The sequence below is a fragment of the Typopeltis vanoorti genome, chromosome 3 (assembly GCF_054136105.1).
Source record: "Typopeltis vanoorti isolate ZY-2024b chromosome 3, IOZ_Tvanoo_1.0, whole genome shotgun sequence".
Taxonomy (NCBI): domain Eukaryota; kingdom Metazoa; phylum Arthropoda; class Arachnida; order Uropygi; family Thelyphonidae; genus Typopeltis; species Typopeltis vanoorti.
The window spans coordinates 11,991,351-12,011,084 of record NC_143551.1 but is presented as its reverse complement, the minus strand read 5'-3'; the positions used below and the strand labels follow the sequence as shown (position 1 = coordinate 12,011,084).

Genomic DNA, 19,734 nt, shown 5'->3' with positions numbered 1-19,734 from the left:
CACCTATGCTTTTCTATTAGATCATCATATGTTATCATTTTTGTCAAGTATAATATATTTTCTAACCAGTAGAAATACTTTCTGCAATTTTCTATGATCAGATTATTTTAATAATATGATAATATTGTGTTACTTGTATATGATAGATATAGCTTTTACATTGATTTAACCTTAATATTTTCCTGAAGCTAGTTCCTACTGATGAGACCTCAGTAAAGATTTAAATCAGTCTGAGTAGTAATAGCACCTTTCTGTATTGTTTTGCATTATGGAATACTGAGGTAATTGATATGAAGTCAACAGCCTTTCTTTACTGCAAAGGAAGCAAACTTTTTTGCTTACATTTGAGTAAAGAAGAAACTTTCTCCATTTGAAAGAAAAGTTCCCAACTTTGAAAATGTATGTTATTTTAGTGAATACTCATCATCTCAGTATGATAGAACTATGATATTGGTATGATATCACAGATAGTTGTTAACCTGATTAATCACAAAGATGATCTTGGTTTATTTGCAGAGTGGCACTTTTTTGTCACTTCTTATGGCATGAGCCCATGTGATGGTCCTTCACGAGCCATTAGACGGTTACAATGACCATATGTGACTTGTTCTAGCAGCACTGCTGGTTTAATGATTTTTGTATGAAGACATTGAACATAACAGAAAAAATTGACAACACAAAACTGCATTATTAGCTATGCTCAACTCAGTGAAGCAAAGGTTGCTTTCTGACATTATTATGCTTCAGAGAGTTTTGAAGTTTTAGAAGTTATTTAGCATCAAAGGTTGTTTCACCTTGACTAAATAATTGTGTCTGCTGTGTTTATAATGGTAACTATTAAAATTAACTTATTGACTTACTAAAGAATTGCTATTAAAATTGACAACAAAATCATATCTGTTGTAAAAATTACTTGCATTTAAGTAAGGGTCAAAGCCATATAACTGAGAGGAGACCTCCACATAGCCTTTAAAGGAATGCGGAGAACCAACCAGGGCTTCTGACCTAATGTCCAAACCTCACCTTCTCATGGTGCACCCTGTTGGGTATCTACTTGGATACTGAACGAACAAGGATGGGCTGGTAATTTGGGATTTAGCTGACCAAATTGTATTCTTATTGGTTAAACCAAAATAAAAAAAATGATGGTACAACATGACAAAATTTCATGCCAGCTGAGGCATTGCCCGGTTAAACAAGGCCCCGTTGTTTTCACCAGGGAACCAGGGCCAACAGCGAAAAGTCAGCTACTGGAACAAATCTGAAAATACACCCCAACTCAACATCACCAGAGTTAAAGATTGGTACTATCAACATAAGAAGCCTGAATGGCAAAGAAATGGAGCTCGCTGAGGAATTAGATAAGTACCAGATCGACATAATAGGGGTTATGTCGATCTGGTACTTATCTAATTATGTCGACAAAAAAGACCAAAACTGGTGAGATCTTTCTGAGCAATAAATACAAAATGTTATATTCAGGCAATGACAATCAAGGAAAAGAAGGAAATAAGCTATTAAAAGAAGGAAAAGAAGGAAAAAGCCATAGTGTTCAACACAAAATACGAGGCTAATCTTCTTGAATGGCAGTCAGTCTCAAGTAGAGTAATGTGGGCAAATATGAGAATGGGGAACTGGACAATGAGACTTATTTGTGCCTATGGTCCCACAGAAGGTTCTACTAAGGTAGAAGTGGAGGAATTTTTTGAGGCTTTAGAAAAAGCAACTGACACAATGAAAAAGGAAAAGTTGGTCCTTGCTGGGAATCTAAATAGCAGAGTAGGAAATGATTGTGAGACATACGAAAATATTTTGGGAAAATTTGGAGAAAAGAGCAAAGCTAATAATAATGGCAAATATCTGTTGGATTTCTACTTAGGACATGGACTGGTTATTACTAACACCATGTTTCAACATAAAAATGTGCACAAATTCACATGGAGAGAAGAGGCTAGGAATAAGAAAAGTCTCATTGACCATGTTATTGTTCATAGTGATGTTTTCTCCCTGGTGCAGGACACCAGCATCTAAAGAGGATTTGAAATTGGAAGTGATCACTATTTAGTCTTGAGCAGGATAAAATTGAATTTCATATTGAAAAGAATGATATGTAAGAAAGTTTTAAAGCGAATAAAAGTTGAGCAGCTCTCAGATGTGAACTGTAGACTAAAATACACAAAGATTATTGAAGAAAAATGAAAGAGTTCGAGAACAGGAACCAAACCTTGGAGATTCAGTGGCAAGCCTGAAAAAAGCCCTTATTGATTCAGCTAGAGAGGCATGTGGTGAGGTTGTCTGCAAGGATAGAAAAATCAGAACTCCATTGTGGACACAGGAAGTTAAAGAGGCAGTGAAGGAAAAGAAGAAAGCATAACAAAAGTTCCTGGCAAATAAGTCAGCTTTTGTTCTTAGAGAATACAGAAACAAATGCAAGAATGCTAAACACTATGTAAAACTATCTAAACAAAAGTCATGGCCAACAAAAGACTTTGGCAAGAATAGAGAAAATAAATATCAAGAAGGTGGCAAAATATTCTGCAGGTTGTTGAAGAAGCTTAGGAATGGAGGAAAGAGTGCTGTAAAAGGAGTTAGAGATGATAAAGAGATGAAAACAGGAGAAAAGGATATCCTTGAAGTATGGAGTAATTACTTTGAAAAACTGCTAAACGAAACAAGCAATGATGACAGCACAGTGGTAAAAAACACTGACCAGGCATGCAGTCTGGAATACATATCCATACTTGAAGTAGAAAAAGCCATCAAAGGCTTGAAATGTGGAAAGGCAGCAGGAATAGATGATATTCGACCAGAAATGCTGAAATATGGTGGTATAAAAGTCTTAGTGGCTGCACTGCATAGTTCAGAAAGCCTGGACAGAGGGACGAATTCCCGATGATTGGAGTTGAGCTCTCATAGTACCCATATATAAAAAGGGAAATAAAACTGAAAGTGAGAATTATAGAGGTATATCCCTATTGAGTGTTCCTGGAAAGATCTATGCAAGTATACTTGAGAAACGGTTGAGAAGAATTGTGGAAAAAAAGCTTGGTGAAGAACAAGCTGGATTCAGGCCAAATAGAGGCTGTCAGGATCAGATCTTTAATTTACGACAAATAGTCGAGAAAGCATGGGAATATAACAAAGATATGTATTTAAGTTTTGTCGATTTGGAAAAGGCACATGACAAGGTGCCAAGAGAGAAGCTACTCACTACGCTACAGTTATATGGTGTCAATGGGGCATTATATCAAGCAATACGTAGTCTTTATTTGAGTTGCAAATCAGCAGTTAGAATTGAAGGAAGTACAGGAAGATTGTTTAATGTTGAATCTGGTGTGAGACAAGGATGTGCATTATCCCCTCTGTTATTCATTATCTATATGGATCACATTATGAAGGAAAGTGGTATTAAACATGATATCAAAATTGGAGATATTAATGTCAGCTTTTTGCTTTATGCGGATGATGTTATATTTCTAAATAAATCCACTAGAAGTCTGCAAGATTCTCTGACTAAATTGAATAACTGTTGTTATAGATATGGTATAAGGTCAGCAATAAAAAGACAAAGACAATGAACATAGGCTATATCATTGAAAATGTCAACTGTGTTGTGAATGGAGAACCTGTGGAACAAGTAAAACATTTCAGCTACTTAGGCACGATTTTTAGTGAAGATGGTAAATTAAATATAGAAATAGAGAATAGAATCAGTAAAGCTGGTATGGTGGGAAGTCAGTTGAATAAATTTATATGGAATAAGAGAAAAATTAGTTGGAACACTAAATTAGCTGTATTCAAGTGTTCAAGCCAGTTTTAACTTATCTGAGATAAGTTAAAACTGGCTATGGATAAGGATCCGAGAGCTGGGTCAGAAGTAAAACACTTGACCAAAACTGGTGACCACAGATATTAGAGTCCTGAGAAAAATTAGAGCTTGAACAAATGGCATCAGTGGCAATATCATATTAAAAACGAAGATATTAGGAAAGGACTTGACATTGTCAGCATCCAGTAATGCGTTAGCAGAGCTAATCTCAGGTGGTATGGTCACTTAAACAGAATGGACGAAGAAAGATTAGCAAAACAAGTGTTCTCTGCCAGGTTGGCAGCAAAACGACCCAGAGGAAGACCAAGATGTAGGTGGATTGATACGGTACAAAGTGCCTTAGACGATAGAAATATAAGATCTGATAATGTTGGAGTCTTGACAAGTAACAGACTGATTTGGAGGAAAATTGTAGATAGGAAGTTAGTAATGATGTAATTTTTTTCATGTAGTACTATCATATCCTGTACACCCCTTGAGGATACATGACAGGAATTTGATGATGATGAGCTAAGTAAAATTGGTTAAAATAGAAAACAATTTTATTCACACTTCAAACTGCACTGTACCTCTTTGCAAACTCTAACGATATGGAATTACATTGCTCACATAGCTAAGTTACTGGTATAAAAGTAATGTATTTTTTAAATGTCTTATTCTACTTTTACATCAATGCTGATGACATGTAAAGATTCTCAACATTTAATTTGCTTACTTCATATTACTTGTCTTGTCTTGTCAGGTGTCGTCTTCCTCTAGGAGATTGATTACCATGTATCTTCACTATGTCCTGATCTGCACCTCTCTGCTGCTTTCCTCATTTTGGAGATAGGTCCATTCTTCTATATTTTTTAGCCACTCCAGTCTTTACCTTCCTCTTCTTCTCTTTTCCTCAACAGTTTCTCATACTAGAGATAGGTCATCATATTAGAGGTAGGTCTATTCTTCTATATTTTTCATCCACTGCAGTCATTGCCTTCCTCTTCTTCTCTTTCTCTCAGCAGTTCCTTGAAGAAGTGTTTTTTGTGGGCAATTTTGTCTAAGAATATGTCCGAAATAGCTGACTTTCTCTTTTTAAATTCTTTTATCAAGCTTCTGTTTTCATCTACCATTTCTAGTACCTCTTCATTTATCTTTTTGTCTTTTGTCTGCATAATTCTTAACAGCATCCAGATTTCGAATACTTCGAGTTTTTTCTCGCTGAGATTGGAAAGTGACACTTATCAAGACAATTTTTAGATCCTAAAAATTGTCTTGATAAGTGTATTAAATATGCTGCAACAAAAATTGCAGTTTTCTTCATTTTCAAAAGTGTCTCTATGTCGAAGAGATGAAAATAACAGAATGGGATCAATTTTGTTTCATAGCCACCTATCAATAGCATCTCTCATAAAAATTTCAAATTTTAATTGCCCCCCCCATGAACTTTTTATAGGCTTTCAAGTCAGCCGTTTGTTATTTTTTTGTATATTGTGGTACAACATTTCAGGACATTCAATTTGGCAAATCTGTATAAAAAATCTTACAGTCTACTTTCTGTCTCTTTGTAATTAGGATGCTGGTTCCATCTCTGGTAGCAAGACACTTGAAAAGAATGATTGCAAAGAAAACTGGTTATTAGTAACACTTTCAGTGAAGCTCACAAAAAAAAGAAAAGAGGATATAAATAGGAAATGCCAGGAAATCAGTACCAAATTGACTACATAATAACAAAAGTACAGGTTCCAAAAATAGGTTAAATCTTATAAGTCTTACCTAGGAGCAAGCGTTGAGAGCAGTGATAATCTAGTTGTGAATAAGTGTAATCTGTACTTTTATATTATTAGTGCCCATTCTAGTTTTCATCCTGTGAACATTGTGGTGCTTTGAAATTTGCCTAATCTATAATTTCTATTCTTTCAGTTTATCAACTATGTATTGCTATTTCTGTAGCTGTATCTATTAAAGTTGTTGTTTTGGTTTCCATGTAGTAGATGGCTAGGGATGGGGATATGAAATTATTGAATTGTTCCCTAATAACCAATCTCAGTAGTATTGTAACCTTATCAACATTGGAACTTATAAACTCGGTTGTTTTAGCTTGAGTGAAGGCAAGTTTACATTTGATTTAATTACCAAATTTAATATTTCATATCAAAACAACTAGATATTTGGCATTAAGATATTTTGAATGTATTTGTTGTTTTAAGGATACTTGCGACATAAGACTGAATGATATAATCACGTAATCACAAGAAAGATATTTATTTAACCAAATAAACTGACCACAGCATCCTTTGGTCCAAAACGCGCCTCTTACATAGATCGCGTTATAGGTTCGAACGTTTGTTCAAGGAAAGCGTGGAGGCCTTGCTCCATCATCCCAACCTGAATCGTAATGACTGCATATCTATATCAAAAATCTGGGAAAGCCTAATCAAGATTACTCATTAATTTTTTTTTTTTTTTTTTTTTTTTTTTTTTTTTTTAATAGCAAATTCAATCATGTTTCTACTTCAAAATATTTCGTTTCATACTTAGTGATATAACATCACGCGGCATGTTCTAATTTCAACTATCTATTGTTAGTATTCTAGCTTGTATATTTTTTAAACTGTTCTTGTAATACCACCGACGATGGTCTGCTATTTCCAGACCGAAATATTTGGTTAAATAAATATCTTTCTTGTGATTACGTGATTATATCATTCATTTTGAATGTAAATAAATTTTATGTTTTTGTTGGGAGGGGTGGGTGTGAAGAGTAATAAACTGAATGACACGTTGTAAAATTATTTTAGCATAACTAATGGGATCTGTTTTAGGATAGTCATAAAATGTTCAGTGAATGAACATAACTTATAATCAAAAACCCTATAACTGTATACACTCAGAATGCCTTATCTTTTTAATTTTTAATGTATATTTTCCATCTTAATAAAATACTACAAAAATTCCTGAGTTAATCAAATAGATATCACTACCTGATCTTTTGAATAACTAAATAGATGATACATATCTAACCAAATGTTTTTTTTTAATATACCAAGTAGTTAATTTTTTATTTGCTTTTTTTAATTTAATTAATTCATTTTTTTATGTGCATGCAAATGCAGTGAAATTTTTGTGACTTCCCCAAGAATACTATTTTTTATTCACTTTGGGTATCTACGAAGGGCTATGTGCCATATCACTTTCATCTTCTGTTTCAGTTTTGAATTCAGACAGTTAATTGCTCTAGACATTTATTAATTAAAAATCTATATTGAATTATCTGTTACTAGTATCTGTTTATTGTTTAAGAAGTTCATTAATTTTGCCTTTTGTTGTGCAGGCAGCATTAATGCGTGGTTTGGTTCATCTAGCAAAAGGAAGATTACTAGGAGACCTTCCAGAATTATTGTATGAAGATAGCTTATTGAGTCACACTATTGATGAGATACTTTTGTTTGAAAGAGAACTTAATAGACAAGGATATCCCCCAACATCTCCTAATGTACTGGATATTCTCACTACAGATATGTGCTTTACTCGATGGAAAGGTCTGGAGCATAAAAGTAAGAAACAGTCTCATACAAACTGTTTGGACAAAAAAATAAGGGTATCTCCTCCTTCTCTTCAGTTATATATATATATTAATTTATATACTAATAACATTATCTGTCCATTTGTATTATGTCAACTGATGTCCCTGTCTAAATATTTCAAACTAAATTATGTTTCCATTGTATCAATACATTGTATAAATTCCTAAATATTAGATTATAGTGATTAGTATATGTAAAAAATTCTATTATATCCAGACATGATAACATTAAAATTATTTTGAGCGAAGAATGAATTTTGTTCAGAGAATGCTATACCATTAGCAGCAAAACATTTCTATAATCATATTCCAAGTGATAGTTGAAAAATTAATGGGTCAAGTATCCATACTTGCAAACAAAGAAAACTAAGTGATGAATATTACACACAGTCAAAATGCTCAGTGAGTATATGAATTTGAAATAATAACATTATAGTTCAGTAGACACAGTTTAGTTTTGCACATTAAAGTTGCAGTGCTGCATGTATTACAAAGATAAATCTTTCATTTTAAATTTATTTCATTTTAAATATTTATGATATCGCAAATCATCATTTGTAGCATTTTCTGTACTTTAGACTGTCAGTTTGTGAATATTATTATTATGCTATATTGTTACTTAACAACCTAAGCACTTCTTAGGTTGTTAAGTAATCATCTGATAACTATTATTATTATGGGCAACTCTTAGGAGTTCTTAGACTTATCGAGAGAGGCGCTAAACATCATGTCAAGAACAACTATTTAACATCCGCACAGTATCTAATACTTTGCCTTGAACTCATTCACAGTCATGGCACCTACAACAGACTCTGGCAGCTTATTCCACTCATTTACCACTCTCCAAGTAAAAAACCTAGCTCTAACAACCTTACTAACCATACTCTTGCCCAGTTTTCATGGATGGCCCTAGTCTTCTCACCATCAGTCCTGTTCTGAAAAATATCCTCTGAATTAATCTTATAGAAACTCTTCAGTAATTTGAATGTCTCAATCATATCATCCCTTTTCTGCCTATCAACCAATTTCTGCAACCCACAAATCTTCAACCTGTTCTCATAAGGTTCATTCCATAGACCCGCTATCATCTTGGTATATAATAAGTGCCAAGAAAAGAACTCTTCAAAATGGTACAGTTATGTTGTTAATTTTTTATATGTCGTTATCATGTATTTATATCGTAGTTATTGTAAATTGTTAGATGGCCAAACATTACTTATTGTACTAGTTAAGTGATTATACTTAATACTTAATATGGTTTCTTGAGCGTGTTTCTACCTTGGCTATCTCTATCAATTCCAATTAACTTGTAACTACTTTATGGCCACCACTGTAATTGCTTGCATGTGCAAACTTGGCAGACAAAGAAATTACCTCAGGCCAGAGCCAAAATTCTTTGTTACAATTCTGGAATTAACTCAGTATCAGAATTTGGAAAAATTTATTTGTTGAAGCTGTGCCATCCAAATTCTTAGACAAGAGAAGCTTCTTTGCCAGGCAGTTAATTTTCAGAATGACACACTTATCGACAATCAAGCAATTAATATTTCCAATTACAAAACCTTATGTGTCTAAATTTATTCCCTTACTGCAGTCGTAGCTATCCCTGACTATTGATTCGCTCAGGGATAGCTGCGACTTCAGATTTCACATTCGATTTCAGATCAGGCAATTTGTTACGTAAAAAAAAAAAAAAAGTTTATTCATCACACTAATACAATACACAATTACTAAAGCTTACTTAATTAAGCCAAATCTCTCCTACAAGTTAAATGGGTTACACAGACATAACCTAATCTTCTTCAACATTAGATAATATCTGCAACTAATTTAAGTTACTAACTCCTTCCTACAACATTTGACAATCCTATACAAGCATTTACCTTATTTAATTTCAAGATATATTAGGCTATGACATAGATTAGTACATTAATTCTACATTATACATTATCTCATTCTCAGACATGATGCAATTTACAGGTTGGTTAGATTCCAAAGTTCTGTTTCAATTCATGCAAGTCCAAAAACTGACCATATCTGCACATTATTGTTTTCTAACTCTTTCTATTATACAAAGGAATTAAAAAGTTCCTTCATTACTGAGTAACGGCATCTCTCTGGTCTTCTCTCTCAATCTTTCATTAAATTCACACAGCTTGTTACCTTCTCCTATGGTTTGCTGTCTTCAGAACAAACTGGCGAATACGATCACGAATCGCCGTCTCTGATGTGGGCGAATCTGCTCTGCCAGGATCGGTCCATGTTGTTCTGTATGTTGTTTCGGTCTGCACTTACTTTTCTGCCGTACTGATGATTATGCTCGCACTGGATCGCTATCTGGCTGCAGCTGCCACTGGATATCGTTCTTCTCGACCGTGCTCATGTACTCCTCCTCCGGGAACGACTGGAACAGGAATCCAAGGGAGAAAAAAGCAAAAAGCCTTGAGTTCGCATCGCCGAGCTCTATATATCCTTCCTGAGCTGTTCTCCCTACTACTACGTCACCTTTTTTTCCAGGCACCTAAATCTCTTGTACTCGGTACCGTTCTCTCCTCGCTGAGTTCTCCACGGCGATTTCCCGCACGCAACGTAGTCTTCGAGTACGTTACTGCCTCTAGTCATATTTATAAGCCGATTATCTTGTTGTATATGTCGATCTAACTTTCTCATGCTAACATATTTTTCACTAAATTTCAACCCTATTCGGTTTTACAAGGACACATTACAATAACATAGGAGAATTTACAATTAAACGAGTATTTCGTTTTTTCATTAAATTTCACCTATACCCATATACAAGTATTTTTCCGGAATTTTTGTTACCTGTTAAATCTGAATGAAATATTTTTACAATAAAATTTAGCTTTTCATTCAAGATTCGGCAATGTACAAGACATCGTTTGTTGTTTTAAGGATACTTGCGACATAAGACTGAATGATATAATCACGTAATCACAAGAAAGATATTTATTTAACCAAATATTTCAGACCGAAATATTTGGTTAAATAAATATCTTTCTTGTGATTACGTGATTATATCATTCAGACATCGTTATAATTGAGCACGTAGGGCTAAACTTAAGTTGTAAATAATTAGTTAAAATTGAAGAATACAAGAAAACTGTTTGCTGTAAAATTGTAAGGGCAATGTTTTTCATCATCTGTATGAAAAATTCACATGAATAAAAATGGCATTAAACCTAAATTGAAATTTGAGATATTAAATCTTCAGATTCTTCAGAACTCTAACAAAATCATATTACTCCTGTGACAAATTTAATATGAACATCAACAATAAAAAGGAATGAAACTGAAATAGGCAATAACATGGAAAACATCGATTGCATTTGAGTGGAGAACTGATAGAACAGGGGTGTTCAACCCTTCGATCGCGATCAACCGGTCGATCTCTTGTGTATTCCTTCTTACTTACAAATTTAATTAAAATTGTAAACATCATCATCATCATCATCATCAAATCCTTGCCATGTACCCTCAAGGGGTGTACAGGATATGACAGTACTACATGAAAAATTTACATCATTACTAACTTCCTATCAACAATTTTCCTCCAAATCAGTCTGTTACTTGTCAAGACTTCAACATTATCAGATCTTATATTTCTATCGTCTAAGGCACTTTGTACCGTATCAATCCACCTATATCTTGGTCTTCCTCTGGGTCATTTTCCTGCCAACCTGGCAGAGAACACTTGTTTTGCTAATCTTTCTTCTCCTATTCTATTTAAGTAACCATACCACCTGAGATTAGCTATGCTAACGCATTCTTGGATGCTGACAATGTCAAGTTCTTTCCTAATATCCTAATTTTTAATATGATATTGCCATTGATGCCATCTGTTCACGCCTCTAATCTTTCTCAGGACTCTCATATCTGCGGTCTCTAGTCTTTGGTCAAGTGTTTTACTTCTGACCCAGCTCTCAGATCCATAAGTTAAAACTGGTTTGAACACTGTCTTGCATACAGCTAATTTAGTGTTCCGACTAATTTCTTTCTTACTCCATATGAATTTATTCAATTGACTTCCCACCATACCAGCTTTGCTGATTCTGTTGTCTATTTCTATATTTAATTTACCATCTTCAGTAAAAATCATGCCTAAGTAGCTGAAATGTTTTACTTGTTCCACAGGTTCTCCATTCACAACACAGTTGACATTTTCAATGATTCTGCCTATTTTCATTGTCTTTGTCTTTTTATTGCTGACCTTCATACCATATCTATTACAACAGCTATTCAATTTAGTCAGAGAATCTTGCAGACTTGTAGCGGATTTATTTAGAAGTATAACATCATCCGCATAAAGCAAAGAGCTGACATTAACATCTCCAATTTTGATATCAGGTTTAATACCACTTTCCTTCATAATGTGATCCATATAGATAATGAATAACAGAGGGTATAATGTACATCCTTGTCTCACACCAGATTTAACATTAAACCATCTTCCTGTACTTCCTTCAATTCTAACTGCTGACTTACAACTCAAATAAAGACTAATTATTACTTGATATAATGCCCCATTGACACCATATAACCGCAGCATATTGAATAGCTTCTCTCTTGGCACCTTGTCATATGCCTTTTCCAAATCGACAAAACTTAAATACAGATCTTTGTTATATTCCTATGCTTTCTCGACTATTTGTTGTAAAGTGAAGATCTGATCCTGACAGCCTCTATTTGGCTTGAATCCAGCTGGTTCTTCACCAAGCTTTTTTTCCACAATTCTTCTCAACCTTTTCTCAAGTATACTTGCATAGATCTTGCCAGGAATACTCAGTAAGGAAATACCTCTGTAATTCTCACATTCAGTTTTATTTCCCTTTTTATATATGGGTACTATGAGAGCTCTACTCTAATCATCGGGAATTTGTACCTCTGTCCAGGCTTTCTGAACTATGCAGTGCAGCCACTGTAAGACTTTTATACCACCATACTTCAGCATTTCTGGTCAAATATCAACTATTCCTGCTGCCTTCCCACATTTCAAGCCTTTGATCGCTTTTTCTACTTCAAGTGTGGATATGTATTCCTGACTGCATGCCTGGTCAGTGTTTTTTACCACTGTGCTGTCATCACTGCTTGTTTCGTTTAGCAGTTTTTCAAAGTAATTACTCCATACTTCAAGGATATCTTTTTCTCTCGTTTTCATGTCACCTTTATCATCTCTAACTCCTTTTACAGCACTCTTTCCTTCATTCCTAAGCTTCTTCAACAACCTTCAGAATATCTTACCCTCATCTTGATATTTATTTTCTATATTCTTGCCAATGTCCTCCCATGACTTTTGTTTAGATAGTTTTAAACAGTGTTTAGCATTCTCGCATTTGTCTCTGCATTCTCTAAGAGCACAAGTCGACTTATTTGCCAGGAACTTTTATCATGCTTTCTTCTTTTCCTTCACTGCCTCTTTAACTTCCTGTGTCCACCATGGAGTTCTGATTTTTATATCCTTGTAGACAACTTCACCACATGCCTCTCTCTAGCTGAATCAATCAGGGCTTTCTTCAAGGCTTGCCACTGGATCTCCAAGGTTTGATTCCTGTTCTCAAACTCCTTCATTTTTTTTTCAACAATCTTTGTGTATTTTAGTCTACAGTTCACATCTGAGAGCTGCTCAACTTTTATTCGCTTTAAAACTTTCTTACATATCATTCTTTTCAATATGAAATTCAATTTTATCCTACTCTAGACTAAATAGTGATCACTTCCAATTTCAAATCCTCTATACACTCTGGTGTCCTGCACGAGGGAGAAAACATCACTATGAACAATAACATGGTCAATGAGACTTTTCTTATTCCTGGCCTCTTCTCTCCATGTGAATTTGTGCACATTTTTATGTTGGAACATGGTGTTAGTAATAACCAGTCGATGTCCTGAGCAGAAATCCAACAGATATTTGCCATTATTATTAGCTTTGCTCTTTTCTCCAAATTTTCAGAAAATATTTTTGTATGTCTCACAATCATTTCCTACTCTGCTATTTAGATCCCAACAAGGACCAACTTTTCCTTTTTCATTGTGTCAGTTGCTTTTTCTAAAGCCTCAAAAAATTCCTCCACTTCTACCTTAGTAGAACCTTCTGTGGGACCATAGGCACTAATAAGTCTCATTGTCCAGTTCCCCATTCTCATATTTGCCCACATTAGTCTACTTGAGACTGACTGCCATTCAAGAAGATTAGCCTCATATTTTGTGCTGAATACTATGGCTACTCCTTCTTTTCCTTGATTGTCATTGCCTGAATATAACATTTTGTATTTATTGCTCAGAAAGATCTCACCAGTTTTGGTCTTTTTTGTTTCAGTCACCTCTATTATGTCGATCTGGTACTTATCTAATTCCTCAGCTTGCTCCATTTCTTTGCCATTCAGGCTTCTTACGTTGATAGTACCAATCTTTAACTCTGGTGATGTTAAGTTGGGGTTTGTTTTCAGATTTGTTCCAGTAGCTGACTTTTCGCTGTTCGCCCTGTTTCCCTAGCGAAAACAACGGGAGCCTGGTTTAACCGGGTGACACCCCAGCCGGCATGAAATTTTGTCATGTTGTACCATCATTTTTTATTTTGGTTTAACCAATAAGAATACAATTTGGTCGGCTAAATCCCAAATTGCCAGCCCATCCTCGTTCGTTCAGTATCAAAGTAGATACCCAACAGGGTGCACCACGAGAAGGTGAGGATTGGACATTAGGTCAGAAGCCCTGGTCGGTTCTCCGCATTCCTTTAAAGGCTATGTGGAGGTCTCCTCTCAGTTATACAGCTTTGACCCTTAAGCACCCCTTGTGACATTCTTAGGATTTGAATATGTAGGTGATTGAGTAATCTCATCAGTTGAATAGAATGGGAGTGGAAAGTTGTTTGCTGGCAAGAAAATACCAGAGAAGACCAAGATTCCCACAACCAAGACCAAGATTGGTGGATTGATGCATTTAGTATTGACTTTGAAGACAAAGATTCAACAATATTGGAGATCTGACAAATAAAATAAATTAATTTGTCACATATTAATTTGTCTGTCAAATAACAGATTAATTAATTTGCTGACCTGTTTGGCTGAGTGGTTAGCGTATCCACTCTCCAGCCAAAAGGCTGCGGGTTCAAATCCTGCCATCGGCATGGATGTTTGTGATTGTCTATATTAGTGGTGATGGTGGTGGGCGGTAGATGCTGTTGGTGTAGATGAGATTGCCATAGGAGAATATTGTGGAGACAGAGCTGTAGAGTAGGTACTCCTTCCCTTGATGAGTCTTTGAACTCCCTGGACATGTCACGTAATAATAATAATAATAATAATAATTTGAAGGTAAAGTGTTGTCAGGAAGCTACAAATAGATGAGATGAATTTTATCACCTGGCATGAGACAGCTGTCCCTTGTTTACTAGAGGCCTGAAATTATTATTATTATTCCTGACACCTCCCAGGAGTCCGAAGACTCAAAATTGAAATAAATTGAAAAAGTTCTGTATTTGATCTTTAAATAGAGTTTCTACTTTTGTAAACATATAACATAATTACTACTGTGAGAGGGTTAAGGATTCTCGTAGTTTTTATTTATTGTTTACATTGGCAGATATAGCATACAATAGGATAACATTAACTAATATAGATAAAGGTATATAGTATTGTTGTTGTTGTGTCTTGTACACTCTTTGAGGTTGCATATCAGAAAATAATAAAAAATAGTTTACAGTGACCTCATCTAATTACTATTCTATATACCTTTATCTATATTAGTTAATGTTATCCTATTGTATGCTATATCTGCCAATTCATATTTTCTGCAGTGGTTTGTCTGTTTATCATGAGGAAAATCTCTGCTATTTTTTTTCTTATTCTCTCTACTCCGTGATAGGGTGTATTGATATGCTGTAGGTCTTGAGACCTTCTTGTGTCTATGTGATATATATATATATATATATATATATATATCACCTATACACAAGAGACTGACTATATATGAGGCTGACTAATTCATCATCATTTGAAAAGATCTTAATAATTGATTCTCACTATAGCATACGCTAGTATAGAAATCCTACTTACTGTTAACAAACTCCTGAGAAGTCCTTGCCTAACAGCAGTGCTGAACTAATTTGCTATAGCCTATCCTCCACCATAACAAATTCGATTTCTATCAAAAAAATTCTATCACGACAAAAATTTTATCATTGCATAGTAAAAAAGTATGAACATAATTTTCTTGAATTAAGGGATGAATATATTCATATTTGTTAATTTATTTTAATAAATTTAGTTATTATTTTTGTTTATCATTTGTTTGCTTCTATGCAAAATTCACATGAATAATCTATAAGTTTTATTTTCTTTTAATCTCTTTTTCATTTTAAATTCAGTGTTTGAAGCCTTTATCTCATTTCTTTAAACCTTTCTACTTATTGTTAGGGTGTTATTTTAGATTACAGAATAATTTTCATAATACATTTCCTTTATCTGTTCAGATGCAATAGAATACATGGATCATCTCCTGAATTCTGAGACAGCATGGCGGCCTCGTTATCAGGATGAGGGTGTTTGAAGCCTTTATCTCATTTCTTTAAACCTTTCTACTTATTGTTAGGGTGTTATTTTAGATTACAGAATAATTTTCATAATACATTTCCTTTATCTGTTCAGATGCAATAGAATACATGGATCATCTCCTGAATTCTGAGACAGCATGGCGGCCTCGTTATCAGGATGAGGGTGACCTAGATGAATATAGGGTTCCAGAATGTGCTGAAGCATTTATGACATTGTTGTCTACAATGACTGGTAGGTGATGGTTTCATATGTTATATAGGTTGCAGTTCATTTCACAGACTAGTAAAAGTCCAGTGTTCTTGTTACAGCAAGATACTTGTTAGAAATACATGATACTTGTTTTGCTAAATTTACAAGAGCATTTGTTAAAGCAAAATGCATTATATGCATTACTTGTTACAAGTAATGTATAATTTTTATAATTGTTTTGTAGTTGTAATGATGTCAACTGTAGAAGAATTTTTCCATTGTAATAATGCTCTTTTTACAGAACATAATCATTTGTTTTGAATTATAAAGCAGATTGATTAGCATTTATGCAATATCAAGTAATGTACTGTATCATGCTATTCACATTTGATGCAGGCTGTATAGTTGTTTGTTTGTTAGACTTTGTTTTTGCTCATCCAGTGATCAAATCATCATTCTCCATGATGACTTGATTGCTTTTATGTCTTGGTATTAACATATAAGCTAGATCAGAATAATAAAAAGCATTTGAATTGGATATAGATTAGTAACTTTTATTTTTTCACAATATGTGGATGTCAATATTCATGCAGACAGATGAAGATATGAATACCTGTAGTTATTAAAATCACATAAATTTCCTTCTTTTATGAGTCAGTTGCAGATATCTATTAAGAAAAGTAATTAAAATAAATTAATTAAAATAAATTAATTATAATTGTTGCAGTATTACACAATAAACTGGTGTCTAAGTAGCCTTATGGAAATGGTATTTATTTCCATAGCAATCAACTATCAGAAAGTAGCAAGAAACTACCATAAACTACCTAAAAGAAATACTATTATAAGTTTGATTCTAGTTGCTTACTAGAGGAACTTTTTTCAACTAGTTCTTGAGTTAGACTATCTTTGGCGCTGGCAAGTTGGAGTTTTTTCCCATCGTGGAAACTGGGTGTTTTAACACCTCAACAAGGAAGTTGATCATGAATATCTAGTTGACAATCTGAGGGTGTTGGACTTTATTCATAGTTTATTTAATATTATCACAAAACTAATTTATAGAAGGATGCCTATTAACTGGCTTATATTTTGCTGGATTTCAAACAAGTGCCTTCAAAGCAAAACAACATGTTGCAGTTTACACATGACATTGAGCAAGTTAAACAGTTCAAATTGCAATGGACAAAAAAAATAGTCCTAATATGGTGCCTAATGTTAAATAAAAGAAGTACAGTTAAATGAGAGTTGATCTTAAAATTACATTCTGGAGTGTGTGATGTTCCCTTTGACTTAGCCTACTATGGACATATCTGTCAATATCTGCCTTGGAGAACATTAGAAATTCATTTGCTGCTTTATTATGTCAAGTCAGGACTGGCAGACCACACTTTAACCTGAAGATGTGTGAAGTTCCCTGTGACTGTCCATCTTGGACAACATAAAGTTACATTTGTTATTCTGGAGGTTGTTGAAGAAGCTTAAGAATGGAGGAAAGAGTGCTATAAAAGGAATTAGAGATGATAAAGGTGACATGAAAACGGGAGAAAAAGATATCCTTGAAGTATGGAGTAATTACTTTGAAAAACTGCTAAATGAAACAAGCAGTGATGACAGCACAGTGGTAAAAAACACTGACCAGGCATGCAGTCAGGAATACATATCCATACTTGAAGTAGAAAAAGCCATCAAAGGCTTGAAATGTGGAAAGGCAGCAGGAGTAGATGATATTCGACCAGAAATGCTGAAGTATGGTGGTATAAGAGTCTTACAGTGGCTGCACTGCATAGTTCAGAAAGCCTGGACAGAGGGATGAATTCCCGATGATTGGAGTAGAGCTCTCATAGTACCCATATATAAAAAGGGAAATAAAACTGCATGTGAGAATTATAGAGGTATTTCCCTACTGAATGTTCCTGGCAAGATCTATGCAAGTATACTTGAGAAACGGCTGAGAAGAATTGTGGAAGAAAAGCTTGGTGAAGAACAAGCTGGATTCAGGCCAAATAGAGGCTGTCAGGATCAGATCTTCACTTTACGACAAATAGTCGAGAAAGCATGGGAATATAACAAAGATATGTATTTAAGTTTTGTCGATCTGGAAAAGGCATATGACAAGGTGCCAAGAGAGAAGCTATTCAATACGCTGCAGTTATATGGTGTCAATGGGACATTATATCAAGCAATACTTAGTCTTTATTTGAGTTGTAAGTCAGCAGTTAGAATTGAAGGAAGTACAGGAAGATGGTTTAATGTTAAATCTGGTGTGAGACAAGGATGTACATTATCCCCTCTGTTATTCATTATCTATATGGATCGCATTATGAAGGAAAGTGGTATTAAACATGATATCAAAATTGGAGATGTTAATGTCAGCTCTTTGCTTTATGCGGATGATGTTATACTTCTAAATAAATCCGCTACAAGTCTGCAAGATTCCCTGACTAAATTGAATAGCTCTTGTAATAGATATGGTATGAAGGTCAGCAATAAAAAGACAAAGACAATGAAAATATGCAGAATCATTGAAAATGTCAACTGTGTTGTGAATGGAGAACCTGTGGAACAAGTAAAACATTTCAGCTATTTAGGCACGATTTTTACTGAAGATGGTAAATTAAATATAGAAATAGACAACAGAATCAGCAAAGCTGGTATGGTGGGAAGTCAATTGAATAAATTCATATGGAATAAGAGAGAAATTAGTCGCAACACTAAATTAGCTGTATACAAGACAGTGTTCAAACCAGTTTTAACTTATGGATCTGAGAGCTGGATCAGAAGTAAAACACTTGACCAAAGACTAGAGACTTCAGATATGAGAGTCCTGAGAAAGATTATAGGCGTGAACAGGTGGCATCAATGGCAGTATCATATTAAAAACGAGGATATTAGGAAAGAACTTGACATTGTCAGCATCCAGGAATGCGTTAGCAGAGCTAATCTCAGGTGGTATGGTCACTTAAACAGAATGGGCGAGGAAAGATTAGCAAAACAAGTGTTCTCTGCCATGTTGGCAGGAAAACGACCGAGAGGAAGACCAAGATATAGGTGGATTGATACGGTACAAAGTGCTTTAGACGATAGAAATATAAGAGCTGATAATATTGGAGTGTTGACAAGTAGCAGACTGATTTGGAGGAAAATTGTAGATAGGAAATTAATAATGATGTAATTTTTTTCATGTAGTACTATCATATCCTGTACACCCCTTGAGGGTACATGGCAGGAATTCGATGATGATGATGATGATAATAATGGAAGTACATTTACTACCATTATTATAGCAAGTCAGGGCTGGCAGACCATGTTTTGGACACCCTTTCACACAAGATTAGGTGTAAGAGACCAGTGTGCTATATAGAAGTAGTTACAGCTCAGATAGTGAGTAGTGGATGTAATGCATTCTCCTAATCTTAATAAGCTGGCCTGGTTGGCCAAGTGGTTAGTGTATCTGTTCTCTGGCCAAATGGCTGCAGGTTTGAATCCTGCTGTGGGCATGGACGTTTGTGATTATCTGTGAAAATATAGTGGTGGGCAGTAGATGGCATTATAGATGATGGTGGTGGTTGCAGTTGGTGAAG

General features: G+C 34.6%; 1 protein-coding gene across 8 annotated transcripts in view; it reads left to right on the top strand.

The window, feature by feature from the left end:
- The window catches only part of Rint1 (RAD50 interactor 1), a 221,506-nt gene that overhangs the window by 72,893 nt on the left and 128,879 nt on the right, over positions 1-19,734 (top strand). For all 8 annotated transcript variants that reach the window (XM_090390551.1, XM_090390554.1, XM_090390556.1 and 5 more), the window contains exons 8-9: positions 7,143-7,365; positions 16,058-16,195. In XM_090390551.1, coding sequence (XP_090246677.1) covers positions 7,143-7,365; positions 16,058-16,195 — 361 coding nt within the window. The remainder of the gene's footprint in view (positions 1-7,142; positions 7,366-16,057; positions 16,196-19,734) is intronic.